Genomic DNA, 17,110 nt, shown 5'->3' with positions numbered 1-17,110 from the left:
TAACATCTGTTTTATGATCTAAACTGTGATCTATTTTGGAGAAAATTTCAAGATATTGTAAATCTGTACTCCTTACTTTTAGATAGAATATTCTGTATCTCTATAAGATAAGTATATTTGGTTTAAGTCTGTTGACCACTTTTGTTAATTATCTACCTATTGATAAGAGTTAGGCATTGAAGTCATCTATCTAACCTTACGATATCTAAATTTATCTCTCTTTATCTTCAGTAGTGTTGCAATCATACTTTTCATAGTTACCAGAGACTTTTCAATGTTAGTTTTTAAGGTATGGGGGATATATTACATAGTCCAGGCTAGCTTTAGCTCATAGTAATTTCTTGCCTCAGCCTCCCAAGTAAGAGGATTATAGGTGTGTGCTACCATACAAGTTTAAACACCTTTTAACAACGAAAAGGGTTCACTTCTTTTGCCTTCACTACAGCAACATGATACTAATTCCTTAATTCTTGAAACTGGCCCTCTACTATGTAAGTACTCAATATGCTTTCTGTGAGGAGGGAAACATTCTATGTCTCTGCAAATAATGTAGCCACTATCTTATGTGGCTACCAAGCACACACACCATTCACATAAACACACACAAAATAAAAAAGGAGTACAAAAGTGGGAGACAATGACTTCATGAAGAATAAGAATAAGGAATCATTAGAAAGCTCTTGGATTTGAAAAAAACAGTATCAATAAAGATGGTAGACGGTAAGGGGACCACAGGATTACTAATGACCTCAGAGGTTCGTTCCATGGTTCTCATAAAACTTAAGCTGATTTCTCTTATGCGCTGCTTTGTTTGTTAGTTGGTTGGTTTTGCTCTTTCTTAAGGCTGAGTTTCACTGTGCTATGTCTTATTTTGTTGGAGTGTTCCTTCTCTCTCTCTCTCTCTCTCTCTCTCTCTCTCTCTCTCTCTCTCTCTCTCTCTCTCTTTCTCTCTCTCTCTCTCTCCAACAGTACTACTGGCTCAAACCTACAATCCCGGCATTCTCAGGGCTGAAGCAGAAGATGGTGAGCTCAAGGCTATGTGGTGAGATCTTCTCGGAAAAAAAAAAAGTAGCTGCTGGAAAGACAGCACAGCCATTAAGAACATTAAGGTAAGGAGTAAAGCTTCTTAGATATCGAATTTTCTCTAAAATATTTTTTCATATAGGAAATGTGAAAAAAATGAAAGACAATAAAATAAAATACCCTTTAAATAAATAAAAAAACGAATAAAATAAAACCTCCCTCTAGCCCCCCCAAAACAAACAAACAAAAAAAACAAAAAAGACTTAGAAAGAAAACAATGATTACTATGTGATACAGTAGCTGTAGTGCCAGTTCATCTGCTTAGACAGGATGCTGTCCAATCCTGGAAACCACACTGGGTAGAAAACCCATGTGACAGCCTGTGCATCCTGTGCACACCTGGAGCCCCCGCTCAGAAGGCAGAACTAGCAAGACTACTGGGGCTCACTCCGATTCAGGAAGAGGCCCCTGCCTTAGAGTAATTGACAGAGAGTGGCACAGGACACCCAGCGCCCTCTTCTGATCTCTACACATATATGCATAGACTCACACAGACACATATGAATAAATTTTTTTAAAAAAAGGCAGACATGGTGGCTCGTGACTGTAATCTCAGCACTCAGAAGGCAGAGGCAGGAGAGTTGCCAGAGTTTGAGGACACACTTATCCAGTTAGGGCTACAAAACACAAGTAAGTGTGTGTGTGTGTGTGTGTGTGTGTGTGTGTGTGTGTGTGTGTGGTACTAAGGACCAAAGCAAGTCCTCTGCCTGTAAGCTATGCCATAGCCTAACTGCTCCATTCTTTACTATGAAAAATGCATTCATGTATTTATTTACTTACATCATATCACATACTCTCAATGCAGTATTTGCTTACATAGAGCCATAAAAATACGCCAGCATTTACTTGCTCAAACAGGCAATGGAACCATATTTTGTATGCAAAATATATCAGGTTTTCAAACTGTGACAGAAACGAAAGGCATACTTATCTTGAATAGTTACCTGTACAAAAGCAACTCCTGCCATCAGAATCACTAGGGAGAGCCACTGGTACACACCTAATTTTTTACCAAGCATTGACACAGAAAACAATGCTGTTGTAAGTATTTTCAATTGATATGTAACCTAAAAAGAAAACAGCAATATTATTGATGTTTGGGTTCTTTGTTTATTTGATTTTTAAAAAAATCATTAGAACTGTATCTAGATACCTGGTAAGTGGCTGCATCTAGGTTCGACAGTGCCACATAGAGTAAGTTGTTCTGAAGAGTATATATCCCTGATGGAATAGCAAGCTTCAGTGTCTCCATGGGTTTATTAAGAATTTCATCACGCAGCACTCTATTCAGTGTTCTCACACTATACTCTACAAGAAACAAATGGGGGGAAATCAGTTATTAAAGCATCTCTGCGGGAATCATAAGCTCTCTTTATAGGCTTCAGTTTTCTCACTTTAAAAACAGAAAAATGGGGACAGGAGAAAGCATGGCCACTAAGAGAAAGCATTGCTCTTGCAAAAGATCAGAATTTGATTCCCAGTATCCATACTGGGTGGCTCAAAACTGCGTTAACTCTAGCTTCATGTAGATCCCATACATCTGACCTCCGTGAGCACACGCACTTAGGTACAAAGACAAAGGCAAACACACACACACACACACACACACACAAATTAAAATTAAAAATTTAAAATAACCCCCCCCCTTTTGGAAAACATGTTTTCTCCGCATAGCCCTGGTTGACCTGAAACTCACTCTGTAGACCAGGCTGGTCTCAAACTCATGGACCCACCTATCTCTGCCTCCCAAGTGCTGGGATTAAAAGCCTGTACTACCACACTTAGCTAAAATGAATCTTTAAAAACAGGAAAATGAGCTACACTAGGATACTTTTCAGTACAAAGTATGCTTTTGATGCAAACTGTTCAAATGCCAAATATTACAAAGTAGCATATTGGCATCCTTCTCCTTATGCTTAGGTGTGCTGGAAAAGACCAAGACAGACTCTGTAGGGGCTGGAGAGATGGCCCAGCAGCTAAGAGCACTGGCTACTCTTGCAGGGCCAGAGTTCTATTTCCAGAACCTATGTGGTGGCTCACAACCATCTGTTACTCCAGTTCCAGGGGATTCAGTGTCCTCTTCTGACCTCTGCAGGCACATCTGTACATGCACAGATACATGCAGGCAAGAACATCCATATTTATATAAAATAAAAATATGGGAAAGAAAAGATTGACAATGTAAATACATATACATGTACAAATGCATTTGTAACGACCAAAAACTCAATTTATTTTTTTTAATTTTTAAATTTATTCTTCTCTCATATAATATATCTCAGCTGCAGTTTCCTCTCCTTCCCTGAGTACCCCTTTGTACCCCCTTTCTCATTCCACTCCTCCCGTTTCCCTTCAGAAAAGGACAAGCCTTCCATGGAAATCAACCATGGCATATCAAGCTGCAATAGACTAGATACCTCCCGTCATATTAAATCTGGATGAGGCAATCCAGTAGGAGGAAGAGGGTCCCAAAAGCAGACAAATAACTCAAGCCAGCCCCACCCGCATGTCCCATTAGGAGTCCCACAAGAAGACTAAGGTATACAAACATGCGCAAGGGGCCAAGGTCAGAACCACATAGGCTCCCTGACTGTTGATAGAGTCTCTGTGAGCACCTTGAGCCCAGGTACTTGATTCTGTTCTTGTAGTGTCTTTGACCCCTCTGGCTCCTAGAATCCTTCCTGCTTCTCTTCTACCTGATTTCCTGAAATCTACCCAGTGTGCCTCAAACTATTAATCAAAACAGTATTCTTCTATTGCAGTTTATAAAACTCTATAAAGATTTATTTATTTATTTTATATATAAGTACACTGTAGCTGTCTTCAGACACACCAGAAGAGGGCATCAGATCTCATTACAGATGGCTGTGAGCCACCATGTGGTTGCTGGGAATTGAACTCAGGGCCTCTGGAAGAGCAGTCAGTGCTCTTAATCACTGAGCCATCTCTCCAACCCTAAAGCAACTTTATAAAACTCTGTATTTTATCCTTCTTCAGCCTCTCGTGCCAATTGTCAAACATTAATCATTAAAAAAAGGCAAAGTACATAGAGAGTAGCCTTGTTACAACAGAAAACTGAACTTCTAGCTCAACTTGTCTCACGTAGCATGAGACCAGATGTAAAGCTTCTTTCTATAGCAGCTTGGGAACACAGGCTCTACGAATGTAAATATGCTAGCTTGTTAAAAGTTATATTTTTCACCTACCACTAAGCTGTATACCTCGGACCAGTCTGTTAGGTTTCTCCCTCTAAGAATTAGCCATCTATTTTTTCCCTAAGGGCTCGCTGTCTCTTTCTTGCTGTGCTGTAGTTCTCTGTAACTCTAGGTACTTGTTGCTGGTTGTGTGTATGGCTTGTTTCTTCACTTGGTTTGAAACTTTTTTTTTTCATTTTAAGATGTGTCTCCCCAAAAGCATTCCCGCTCCCCTAAAGCACACTCCACTTATGGCTTAGTTTGCTTTTATATTTGTTTGAGATCATTCGCAGTACCAAGGCCACACTGATTTTCCGTGTGGTTTCGTTTGTTGAAGCAAGCCTTAGTAAGTAGCCCATGCTGATCTGGAGATCAAAACATAGCCTTGATTGGCCATGGACAGACAAAGTTGCCATGTAGTCAAGTTGCATGACCTTGAACTTCTGGCTTTCCTGCTAGAATTGTTGACATGTTCCACCAGGCCTAGCTTTACACAATGCTTTGTATTTTACTTCATGTGTAGGAGTGTGTTTTGCCTGCGTGTTTATCTGTGAACTATCTGTGTGCCTGAATACAGCATCAAATCCTCTGGAACTGGAGTTATAGGTTGTAAGCTGCCATGGTGGTGGGGCGGTGTTGGGAGCTGAACCCAAGGACCTCTGTAAGAGTAGTCACTGCTCTTAACCCGAGCCCCTGCAACTTAGCTATTCAGCACCAACTGAACAACTTCCCAGCCCTGGAGTTCGATTTGGTGTACACAGTCATCAAGCCACGCTTAAGCTCACTGAGAGCTGGTCTCACCACATCTAGCCACAATGCAACTACTCTTCTTAAAGGTTTCCTGGCTCCAGTGTTAAATGCAGAAGGTACTTGTAAGATCTAGACCTTAGCAACAAAAAGTAACCTCTCCACTCTCCTGTCACTGCTGGTAGCTCATTTATAGTCTTCGATCATCGATCACACCTTCTGAGTGAAGCCTCTGAGTACTGGGAACAAGCCAGGGTATTTTTTTCAGTCTTCTTTTCCTCTAGTGTATTTATAAACTGGTCTTATCCTTGGCTTTAAGTGCTTTATGGCTATTTCCAACTTTTAGCATGAAGCAAAATGATAAAACATTTGATTTATCCCCAAATATATCTTCCCCATATGTTTTACTGCCATACCTATATAAACAACAATTTAACCTAAAAAACCTACAAATCATTCTTAACACTGTATCCACCCTCTTTCCTGACCTTCACATATATAATGTACTAGTCAAGTCATATCAAATGTTCACCACTATTAATGATTAGAGGCATGCGAGTCAAAACAGCATTTGAAATACCTCTTCATACCCAAAATGGCTATAATGAAGGGTGGGTAGAGTCTGGGGCACAACTCAGAGTATAGCCATTCACCTGGTATATATGAGGCTGTAGATTTGAAAACTCTCTCACACACACACACACACACACACACACACACACACAGAGAGAGAGAGAGAGAGAGAGAGAGAGAGAGAGAGATGATAGGCAGTAAGAAAAATGTGGTGAGAAAATAGAAACTTCATATACCACTAGTAAAAATATAAAATGGAGGTTGATGAGACGATCCTGTAGGTAGGGCAGGCGTGGTAAAGGTGCTAGCTGCCAAGCCTGCCGATCTGAGGTCAAGCTCTAGGATCTATATGGTAGAAAAGAGAACTGGTTCCTACATGTAGTCCTCTGACCTCCACACTTGCGCAATGGCACATACTCATACCTCCCTCTCACAATAAATAAAATACAATGAAAATTAATAAAACAAAACAGAATAGTGGAAAAGTTTGATAATTCCTTAAAAAGTAAACAAGAGGATCTGCAAGAAGGCTTTGCTGGAATGGCACTTGCCACCAAACCTGATCCTGGGACTCACATGGAGCAAGAACAGAAGAGATCCCACAAGTTGTCCTTTGACCTGCACTCACGCGCCATTGTGCACGCACACCCGCCACATACATATATGCAATAAACTTCTTTTGAAAAGATTTATATGAAGGACAATCAGATGACAATGACCCAGAAAGTCTGCTTTGGTGGTGGGAGAGTCTATAAACACATAGCCCCACCCAAATGAAAGCAGAAACTCCAACATTTACTTATTGCAGTGTTAACCACTGTGTCTTCCAACATGGTTCATGGTAGCCAAAAGGTAGAAATCCAGTGGTTACCAACACATGATTAAGGGAAGTGTGTATCTCATATACTATTTAGTATATAAAAAACAAAAATCTGACACATAAGCTTTGAAAATATGCTAGTGAGCTAAGCTAGACATAAGAGAATGAGCATTATATAATCCACCTTATATGAAATATCTAGAATAGGTAAATTCAGAAGCAGAATCTAAGTCACAGTTACCAAGAACTGGAGGAAAGGTAAATGAGTTGCTACTTAATAGTCAGATAGAATTTCTGCTCAGTTGTATTGAGAAAGCTTTGGAAAGTGATAGCCGTACAATATTGTGAATGTAAAAATGCAGTTACAATAACAAAGACTCACGTGCATATGCGTGCATGTGCATATGAGGTGATACTGGCTGTCTTTGTAAGTGGCTCTTTACCTTATTTTAGACAAGGTCTCTCACTTAACCTCAAGCTTGTCAAGTAGGCCAGCCTGGCAGGCAGCTGGCTCTGGGGTCCTCCTATTCCACCTCCCAGTGCTGAGATGACTAACACTGCCACGCCTCGCCATGTTTATGGGTGCGGAAGATCCAAACTCAGGCCCTCGCACCTGCACAGGAAGTGTTTAACCAGCTGGGCCATCTCCTTGAGCCCTGTCTTAATAATTTTTTCAAAAATATTGGAAAGTGAAGTCTAGGGGAATTAAATAATGCAAATGATCAAATGTGTAGTTACAATTATATTTACATATATAAAAATTAAACTAATCACATAAATTAAAGGGAAAAATACCCTAGATACCTACTACTGTCTTTGTAGACTAAAAAGATGCAGGCCATTATCTTCAAAAATTCAGCCACAACCACTGCTGTAGAAGACAGATAACGAGGCCCCTCCTCTTTTAAAGTCCTAGAATAACGCATCGTTAGAACCAGACTGGTAGTCTGAAACACCAAAATTCCCAAGGAAAGATATTTTAGGTTGGCAGACATTGTTTTTTCTTCATTTGTCTGAAAAACAAAATAAACAGGGCAAGTTAATCAAATTAAAAAGTACAGAAACTAATATCCCACCAAAAGACAGAGAGAGGTTCCAAACAAGACAAGCATCCTCTTTCTAACTAACAAGAACAACCACAAAACAAGCCAAAGACAGAGGCATCTGCCCGAAAACTCAGGCTGAAGGAAATAGGTAAAACTGATTCAGGTCTGAGGGACGGGACAGGTCAGCATTGAAATATGGATATTCTTGCCTACCTTTGTATTCTATATCAAGTGTTACACAGCACCATCTGGAACTGCAGCCGAGGAAACACAGTTTCTCTAGCCAAACAACTAAAGACAGCTGTGTTACCATTGCAGCCGAGTACTATATAAACTGTGGGGAAAGCTTTCTTAACTCTCAGCACCTGAACTAATGACAGTAGAGGTGTCGACCCCTCTCACAACAGAATCTACAGACAGGGACTTTGGAGTGGAGCCCTGTTGGCCAGTCCCTGACATGTACAAACTTACTATCAGCAAACAGAATTCCTGCTCTGTTTGAGCACAAGTGGCTAAGAATAACAGGGATTTAAGTAGGAGCCAGAGTTTCATAAAACACAAATGTTTAACATACAACTCAAAATGAGTATAGTCAAAAAAAAAAAAAAAAGGCAAATCTTAATTGAATAACAACAATCAACAGATAATACAAAAAAACCCAGATACTGGTGTTAGAAGAATTTCAAGGAAGCTACTATAAAAATACAGCAACAAAAAATTATTAAACTTCCCAATCACAGCAACCACAAAGTCCTTCTAGTCCAAAAATATTTGAACATTGCTCCAAGAGACTTTTATCACTACTCGTGACTCAGTGATGCCAGGGAGTGAGCCCACGCCTTCACACATACTAAGCTTGCTGTCTTTCTCTAACTGACAGCCCAGTCCCAGTAGGGCCACCTTAAGTGTAAAACAGAAATATGTTGAAAAGTGAATGGATCGGCCATCTTAATAGGTTGACACCTAAAGCCCAGCTATTTGAGAGTTAATTCAGGAAGACCACTGAAGCCTAGAAGTTCAAGACCAGCCTGGGCAACCTACTGAATGAAGCCTCGCCTCACAAAAATGGAAGAAGGGAAAGATTCCTTGAAGGTAAGGAGAAGGAATAGAAGGAAAGAGAGATGAGCAGGAAGGACAAAGATACCATGAGGAAACTGAAACCATTGGAGGGCTTATATTAATGTCAGGTAAAAAACTTACATACTTCTAGATTTGAAGGATATTTCACAGTAATAAAAGGATCAATACACCAGGCACCTGTAGTCACTATAAATGTATATATACCTTATTAAAGTAGCTTCAAAACACATAGAATAAAATGATCAGAATAAAAGAAAACAGTAGGCAGGGGCTGGTGAGATGGCTCAGTGATTAAGAACACTGACTACTCTCCCAAAGGTCCTGAGTTCAAATCCCAGCAACCACATGGTGGCTCACAACCATCCGTAAAGAGATCTGAAGCCCTCTTCTGGTGTGTTTGAAAACAGCTACAGTGTATTTACATATAATAATAAATAAATCTTTAAAAAGAAAAAAGAAAAAAAAAGAAAACAGTAGGCAAATTCAGTCATAACGGAAAATATTTAACCTACTTTTGAAAAAAATATGGTCGAGTGAGGAAAAAACCTAAATAACTAGAAGGTTTCAGCTAACTATAGCTGACACGCAGACAATCCACACAGATCATAAGCATGCCCAAGAATGGTCCTCACCCTGGCTCCCACACAAGGTCATAAACCTTTTGTGCCTCAGATTGATTTAAAAATACAATACAATCCACTAAACATCCCTACAGAAATGGCACAGTGGTTGAGTGCAAACTAGTCTTGTAGAGGACTTGAATTCAGTTCCTAGCACCACTGAGCCATCTCTCCAGGCCTGAAAAAAACTATCCCTGAAGACAAAAATGCTACTTAGGAAATTTGGCAATCCCTACCTACATCTAAATATATTCCAAACATGAATAATGCCACATTATAAGGATAAAAATGTTAATGATGAAAAAAACATTTACCACTAAATACACATACATAAATCACTAGAAATATTATTGGAAGCATCTTATTTAAATTTCATAGACAAAAGTTAAGCATATACTTCTTTACCACATCTCACAGGAGCAAACACACAGACTTTTTTTTTATTCGATATATTTTTTATTTACATGTCAAATGATTTGCCCTTTCCTGGCTTCCCACTCCCCGAAAGTCCCCATAAGCCCCCTTCCCTCCCCCTGTTCCCCCATCCACCCCTTCCCACTTCCCTGTTCTGGTATTGTCCTATACTGCTGCACTGAGCCTTTCCAGAACCAGGGGCCACGCCTCCGATCTTCTTGGACGTCATTTGATGTGTGGATTATGTTTTGGGTATTCCAAGCTTCTAGGCTACTATCTGCTTATCAGTGAGTGCATACCATGAGCTCCATCCATTGTCTAAGAATTTCACGAATTCATTGTTTCTAATGGCTGAATAGTACTCCATTGTGTATATATACCATTTTTTGTATCCATTCCTCCGTTGACCTTATTAATCGTCATTAACCATCTGCCTCACTTCTGTAAACTCTTAATAGCAAAGAAAGTTCTAATGTAAAACACAACAAGAGCATTCGTGGTAGTTCATATTTTAGAAAAAAACATCTAATAACCTCTTCATGTTAAAAGTGTAAAAATTGTTTATTTATATGTGTATAAATGAACATATATACATAAGTATGTATATATGTGTGTATACATGCACAGATATATAGTATATGCAAATGCATATATGTATATAAATATATACTGGGGTTGTATCCAGAATATAGATTATGTAACTTATATAGAGAGAAGTTTTATTGAAAGTAGAAGACAAAAGAAACAATTTAAAAGTAGGCAAAAGTAAGCCGGGCGGTGGTGGCACACGCCTTTAATCCCAGCGCTTAGGAGGTAGAGGCAGGCGGATTTCTGAGTTCGAGGCTAGCCTGGTCTACAAAGTGAGTTCCAGGGCAGCCAGGGCTATACAGAGAAACCCCTATCTCAAAAACCCAAAATAAAAATAAAAATAAATAGGCAAAAGATACCTCAATAATAAAGAAAAATGAACCAATAAAGATGTCTGGTATCACAAAACATAAGAGAAATAAAAATTAAAACCACATGAGCTACACCTACTAGAACTGCTAACTTTTGGGGAATACCAAATAACCCAACAGCATTTTAGAAGTTGATCATGCTTTAGAAGCTAAGTTAATTGCTTTTCATTTTAAAAATGAATAAAATGGTGAATAATAAAGTCTGAAAACGGGCTAGAGAGACTGCTTTTCCAGAGGTCCTGAGTTCAATTCCCAGCAACCCACATGGTGGCTCACAGCCATCTGTAAGGGGATCTGATGCCCTCTTCTGGTATGTCTGAAGACAGCGACACAGTGTCTTCATAAACATAAAATAAATAAATAAATCTAAAAAAAAAAAAATACTGCATTTTGCGGGCAGTGGTGGCGCACGCCTGTAATCCCAGCACTCTGGGAGGCAGAGGCAGGAAGATTTCTGAGTTCAAGGCCAGCCTGGTTTACAGAGTGAGTTCCAGGACAGCCAGGGCTATACAGAGAAACCCTGTCTTGAAAAAAAAAAGCAAAAATAAATAAATAAATAAAGTCTGAAAACTTTCAAGCTCATATAATTAGATATTAGAAATACAAGCTCATTTAGCTAAACATCTTTCCTGGCTCACAATACACAATACTATAAAATGCTAGGACACTAGCTGCATTTTCTTTTCTCTACACAAAAAGTTGTCAGCAACCCCCCAAAATATCAAAGAGTGATTTCAAATATGTTCAAGGAAATCAGCTGTGTGCTTATTCTGTGCTACCACGACCCTTAATACATCTATTTTAACAACAATGTTCCAATTTATTAGCAAATAAAAATTTAAAGGTCAGTTTCTGGCCAGACATGGTGGTGCATACATGTAATTCCAGCACTTGGTGGTCAGCTGCAGGAGATCACCACAAATTCAAGAACATCTGTTTACATAACTGAGTTCCTGGCCACCCAGTGCTACATAATTAGACTCCAACTCAACAAATAAATAAGTTTCAAAGCCAGAATGTACTTTTCACAATTTTGCTTTTCCATTACCAAACATACACACAACTATGTGGACATTTTCAAATAAGGTCTTATTAGTGCTTTGGTGTCTCGCTTTTAAGCCACACTGATGTAAACAGTAATCATTCAGTTCCTACCTCTTGAAGTCCTTTCTGTCCTATGGATAGGAAACTTTGGTTAGGCTGTCTTATAGGCCCCGCCCTTTCCCTTTTTTGTGTACTGAGGATCAAACTCCGATCTTGGCACGTGCTAGGCAAGGTCTTATCATTGAGTTAGACTCCCAGCCCTCATCAATAAATCTTGCACTTGCTTACTAATTGCCATATTTCATCTGAATTACTGAGTACATTTAATATTTTTAAAATTGAGTTTATTATTTTTAAGTTTCTCCGAGGAAAAACATACCACAAAAATTAATCGATCTATATTTCAGTCATTGAGATTTATCATCAGAATTTACTTTGGCATTTGAACAACAGACAAAAAAATTACTACACTTTTTTCAAATTCCAAGAGATTCTCAGTATTTAATAGTCTTCAGAAAAAAAAGAAAACACAAAACAAAACAGAGGGCTAGAAACACGGCTGAGTGACAGAGCACTTGCCTGCTCTGTTCATGTGAGACCCTGGGTTTGAATCACAGAAATGCAAGGAAAAGAAAGAATGGGTTTTCAAATACATGGGAGGCCAGGCATGGTGGCAGAGTCCTTTGATCTCAGCAGTCTAGAAGCAGGCAAGCAGATCTCTCTGACTTCAAAGCTAGCCTGATCTACATAGCTACACAGCCAGTTTCAGGCCAATCACTGAGACCTTCTCAAAAAGCCAAAACAACAACAACAACAACAACAACAAACTCTTATAAATATAGAAGAACCTACAAATTAAATATATTTACATGGTGATTATGTTCTTCATTTTCATTAAAGTGGTTCCTTTAGAATCCAAAGATCCTGTTTTATAAAGACTTGACAAGCAATTCTATGTTATCTCAAATGTTAAATAATAATAAGCTGTAGGTTTAATCCCCAGCACTGCAAACACTCATATCCACACATGTATGCCATAATGCATATCCATCATTACTGTACATTATTACTGATGATCATCTTTCCCCAAATTAATGAGGATTACTGTGATTAGATGTTAGTTGAATTCAGAAATATATTAATTTCTGAAGTATTCAAAATACCATATGCTGCCAGACACAAAAACACTAGCATACAGGAGGCAGAGGTGGCTAGATGTCTGTGTGTTTAAAGATAGCTTATTCTACATAGCAAGTTTCAAGACACCCAGGACTACATAAGAGGCAAAACCAAAAAATAACATACACCAATCATGTATATTCATCTTTGTAAATTAGGCCCTTATGACAAATCTGAAAATCCGTATGGCCACAGAATTACTTCCAGTGATTTACTAAGGTCTTGCACATACTAGCCAAGAACTCCTCCACTAAGCCACATTCTCAGCCGAATGTGCCTACAAGTTCCTAGTATATTCCAAATTAAACACCTTTCACTGTTTCTCATTGTCCTTTCTTCCTCAAGGTGTTCCATGTCTGTTTAAACATGACGCCGTCACTGGTATAAGTTATAGCTCTGTCAATTTTTAACCTGTTCTTTCATGGGCTACAGACTTTCCATTATTGTAATCAAGCAAAATAAAATGCTCAAATATTTCTTTAGCTATACAAATATAAAATCTATTTCATGCCAATTTGCAGGTAAGATTTGCTCAGTATTCAGTGATAGGGAAGACAATGATATGGCCCAATAAGAGAAGCTTTTCCCTGCCTTTGTGTGGCCACACCGCAGTGAAATGCACACACCCATTTCCTGCCCTGTACTATGCTGCACTGTTATTTCCCCCTGCGGTCATTTCCCACCACTAAAGGCAAGAGTTGAAGACATTCTCCAAAGATCAGAACATGAAATCCAGATGGTAAAGAAACACAGACCACTATGAGAAACTCAAAACTAAGGAGACAAGAGGTTAAAAGTATAAACAAGACTCAACTGTCCAGATAGGCAAGCCACACTTAGTATGGTCATCATTGTCATTAGCACTGGTTACACAGTAAAAATCAAAAGTCTTTAGCAAGGAAGATGCATTCAAACATTTTAAGATACAGGATGGGGAGGAGGGAGCAGAGGAGAAAGAGAAAAGAAATGTATATCAACTTCTATGACAGGGAAGTAACCCATAGGGCAGAGAGGAAAAAAAGAAGCTATGCCAACTTAGAAAAGCTCCAAAGCCTTTCTGAGAGTGGTTCCGTATTATCATCAGGTAAACACTAAACACGCACAAGATTTAGAAGGCCCATGTAAATTTAGAGATATTAACCGAAGACTGTCAGGGTTAAATGTAGGAAGGGAGTTATGAGATGGCTCAGTGGATAGTGTTTGCCACTAAGCTTGACAACCTGGGTTCAGTCCCTGGACCCTCACACTATGGTGAGAACCACCTCCCACAAGCTGTCCAGACTTCCACATATGTGCCATAGCGTGGACCCTAGACACGCTAAAAAAACAAGCAAACAAATGTAATTTAAAGCTATTTCCCCGCAGTGAGGGCAATGCGGGTGCCGGCAGGTCCCAGTGCCTCCTCACTCTCCTTGCTCTAGGTCAGCCTCCATGGGACTCCTGACTGAGCTGACACAGCTCCCTAATTCCCACCGGCTTTGTCCCATGGTCCTACCCTGGAAGTAAGCTGCAGACACAGCTGACGTTCTTAGAAAGCTCTGACTGGTCCAGCCCACATGTGTGTTGTAAGGGCTACTCAGCAGGCTTTAACCTAATTCCCCAATATCCTCTTCTTTCACCTTTACTCTTTGCTATTCTACATGCCTTTCCCCACGACTCTGAAGAATTCTGCTTTCCTAATGAGCCCTAACTGGTACAGTTATTGAGATCAAATGTGGTCTTACCTCTTACCCAGAGATAAGAGAATCAAAATGACAAGAATCTGGAATTAAGTCTCCAATGTCACCAGATTAATGGTGTCACGGTGTCCTCTATAGTAAACATTCTCTCTACATCTTCCTTAACCGTCACCTGCAACAGAGGTTGTGTGATAAAGGGCTGGCTCACTGCCCACTGTACTGGCAATGAGAGTACAGAACTTTTTGCTGGTAGCTTCTAAGTAGCTACAAAACTCGGAGAAAGAATGACATCAAGGTCCTAAATTCACAGCCCAAGAGCTAAACAGAATCAGAAGTTTCTACCACTGCCTGGAACAAAAACCACACTTCACTTAGCAAACCTGGCATTTATGAGAAACAAATCCAGTCTGATCCTAGGGGATGGCAGAAATAAAAGGCAAATTGAATTTAAAACCTTACAGGATCTCAGGATGTTATTCTGCATACTTGTATAATCTGCATCTCAGTACATCAAAAATGCCTTAAAAATTGTTGCTAGGCTGAATATCTCCCAAAATACCACATTCTAGTCTGTGAGACCTATACGAGTCTTGTTACTCAGTGAGGATTATGGAAAGAGTACCCTTTCCTGTGTTTAAATGCAGGTGAAATTTCAGAATCCTGAAGCTAGAAATGATAATACAAGCCTATAATCCCAACATCTGGGCAGTAGACACAGGAGGATTGGGAAGACTCAAAGGTCTTCTCTGCTATAGAGTGAATTTAAGGCCAGCCTAGGTTGAATGAGACAACAACAAAAACAAACAACAAAAATAAATTAAGAATATTAAGATAATCCAAGTGTGCATATCTGTATCCCAGCACTTGGCCAACAGAGGCAGGAGGATCACCTCAAGTTCAAGGCCAGCCAGGTGTATGTAGCTAGTTTCATGACTGCCACAGCTTCATAGTCAGACACCAACTCAAAAAGGGGTGGCCATAGGAGAATACAAGAGGATCTAGTGTACAGCACAATGAAGAGTACTGTTTGTTTGTTTGTGACAGTGTTTGTGTAGCCTTGGCTGTCCTAGAACTTACTTTGTAGACCAAGCTGATCCTGAACTCAGAGACCTGCCTGCCTCTGCCTCAAGCACAAGCCCTGCAGCCCTTCAGTACCATCTTTACTCCTAGATCCAGGGACAGAGCTGCTCTACAGGACCAATATGCACTCGTATGCAGTGGCCACATGCTTTCCATGAGTTCAGAGTCCAAAGATAGATTTGGCCAGCCAGTGACTAGATGCAATGTGGTTTTTCCTTTAGGTGGCAGGCTATACACAGAAGCTCTCGTCTTTGCTGCAGTAATATAAAATTTTATTTATTTTTTCACATAGAAAAAGTAACAACTGCCAGGCTGTCGTGACACATGCCATTAATCCCAACAGAAGCTCTGAGTTTGAGGCCAGCCTGGTCTACAAAGTGAGTTCCAGGACAGTCAGGGCTACACAGAGAAACCCTGTCTCAAAGAAATGGGGGGAAAAAAGAAAGATAAAAGTTCAGTCCTACAGCTGCACATTTCCCCCACTTCTCCAGGCTACGCACTAAGGGACAGTTTACAAATTGTAAACAAGGGCGAGCTCCTTAGCTTTACTTCCCAGCTGGATGGCTCTGACAGTTTCATGAACACCAGCTGAAATGTACCTGTTCTCCCTCACCGTGAGGGAGACAGGCTCCAGACGGAGAGCAGTATGGAGGGTGTGAAGTTCAGGTACAGCAAGGAAAAGGTTGTTCTGCTTTGAGTAAAATTTTAGTTTAGTTTAGTTTAGTTTAGTTTAGTTTATTTATGTGTATAGTTGAATGTATGCTAAAGAACCATGTGAGTGCAGAAGTGTGGAGGTCTGAAGAGGGTCACATCCCCTGTTACCCTCTGTAACAGGCAGTTTTGAGCTGTTATGAATCCTCCAAAAAAGCAGCAAGTGCTCTTAAGCATTACGCCTTCTTTCCAGCAAAACAACAAGTCCTTATCAAAGTGCCATCGAGAGAGCCCCACAATTCAGCTGTGCTGTCTACAGAACGACAAGACAGCTGAGGGTGGCTTAGCTGAAGGGCTGCGGGGCTGAGGTTCACTCCCATCCCCAGATTTCTTGCCCACCCACCCAGTATATGTACGTACCCTCTGCCATGCTATGAATTTAACAAAGTCTGCCCAGCAGAGAAGCCTTGGAATCTACAGAAAACACTTCTCTGCTAACATCCTTTCTTTGAAATTTGCTGAGAGTAACTCTCAAGAGTAGCACTCCTCCAATGCATACAAATGATAGCCATGTACAATGACGGATATATTAAGGAAAACTATCTGATATACATAAAATCATTACATTGTATACCCTGTATATACAATTTCTATTTGTTAATATACCTCAACAAAACAAAAATGCATTTTAGATGAAGAAAATAGCTTAAAAAGCATACATGTGGGTAAAATGACTTCCCCTACCACATAGATAATCATCCAGTCTCAGAAGTTTAGATACACTATAATCTGATATGCTTAAACTCAGTAAAATATAAATTACATGAATATGCTTATCCAAGTCCTTCATCACACTGCCTGCTAGCTTTTATATACCACACACACACACACACACACACACACACACACAATATATATATATATATATATATATATATATA

At 39.7% G+C, this 17,110-nt stretch overlaps 1 protein-coding gene across 7 annotated transcripts in view; it reads right to left on the bottom strand.

Moving 5' to 3' along the window:
• Slc35a3 (solute carrier family 35 member A3) overlaps positions 1–17,110 on the bottom strand; it is a 41,258-nt gene that overhangs the window by 18,104 nt on the left and 6,044 nt on the right. For 4 of the 7 annotated variants that reach the window (XM_052179357.1, XM_052179361.1, XM_052179358.1 and 1 more), the window contains exons 2-4: positions 7,226–7,430; positions 2,237–2,391; positions 2,028–2,150 (exon numbers count right to left, since the gene is read on the bottom strand). In XM_052179357.1, the coding sequence (XP_052035317.1) occupies positions 2,028–2,150; positions 2,237–2,391; positions 7,226–7,412 (465 nt within the window). In that variant the 5' untranslated portion in view covers positions 7,413–7,430. Of the gene's footprint in view, positions 1–2,027; positions 2,151–2,236; positions 2,392–7,221; positions 7,431–14,483; positions 14,503–17,110 lie in introns of those variants that run through there. The other 3 variants (XM_052179356.1, XM_052179360.1, XM_052179359.1) reach the window with 3 other exon arrangements.

The sequence above is a fragment of the Apodemus sylvaticus genome, chromosome 4, assembly GCF_947179515.1.
Source record: "Apodemus sylvaticus chromosome 4, mApoSyl1.1, whole genome shotgun sequence".
NCBI classification, from domain to species: domain Eukaryota; kingdom Metazoa; phylum Chordata; class Mammalia; order Rodentia; family Muridae; genus Apodemus; species Apodemus sylvaticus.
Note: the sequence above shows the minus strand (reverse complement) of the source record. Positions and strands in the feature narration are given on the sequence as shown.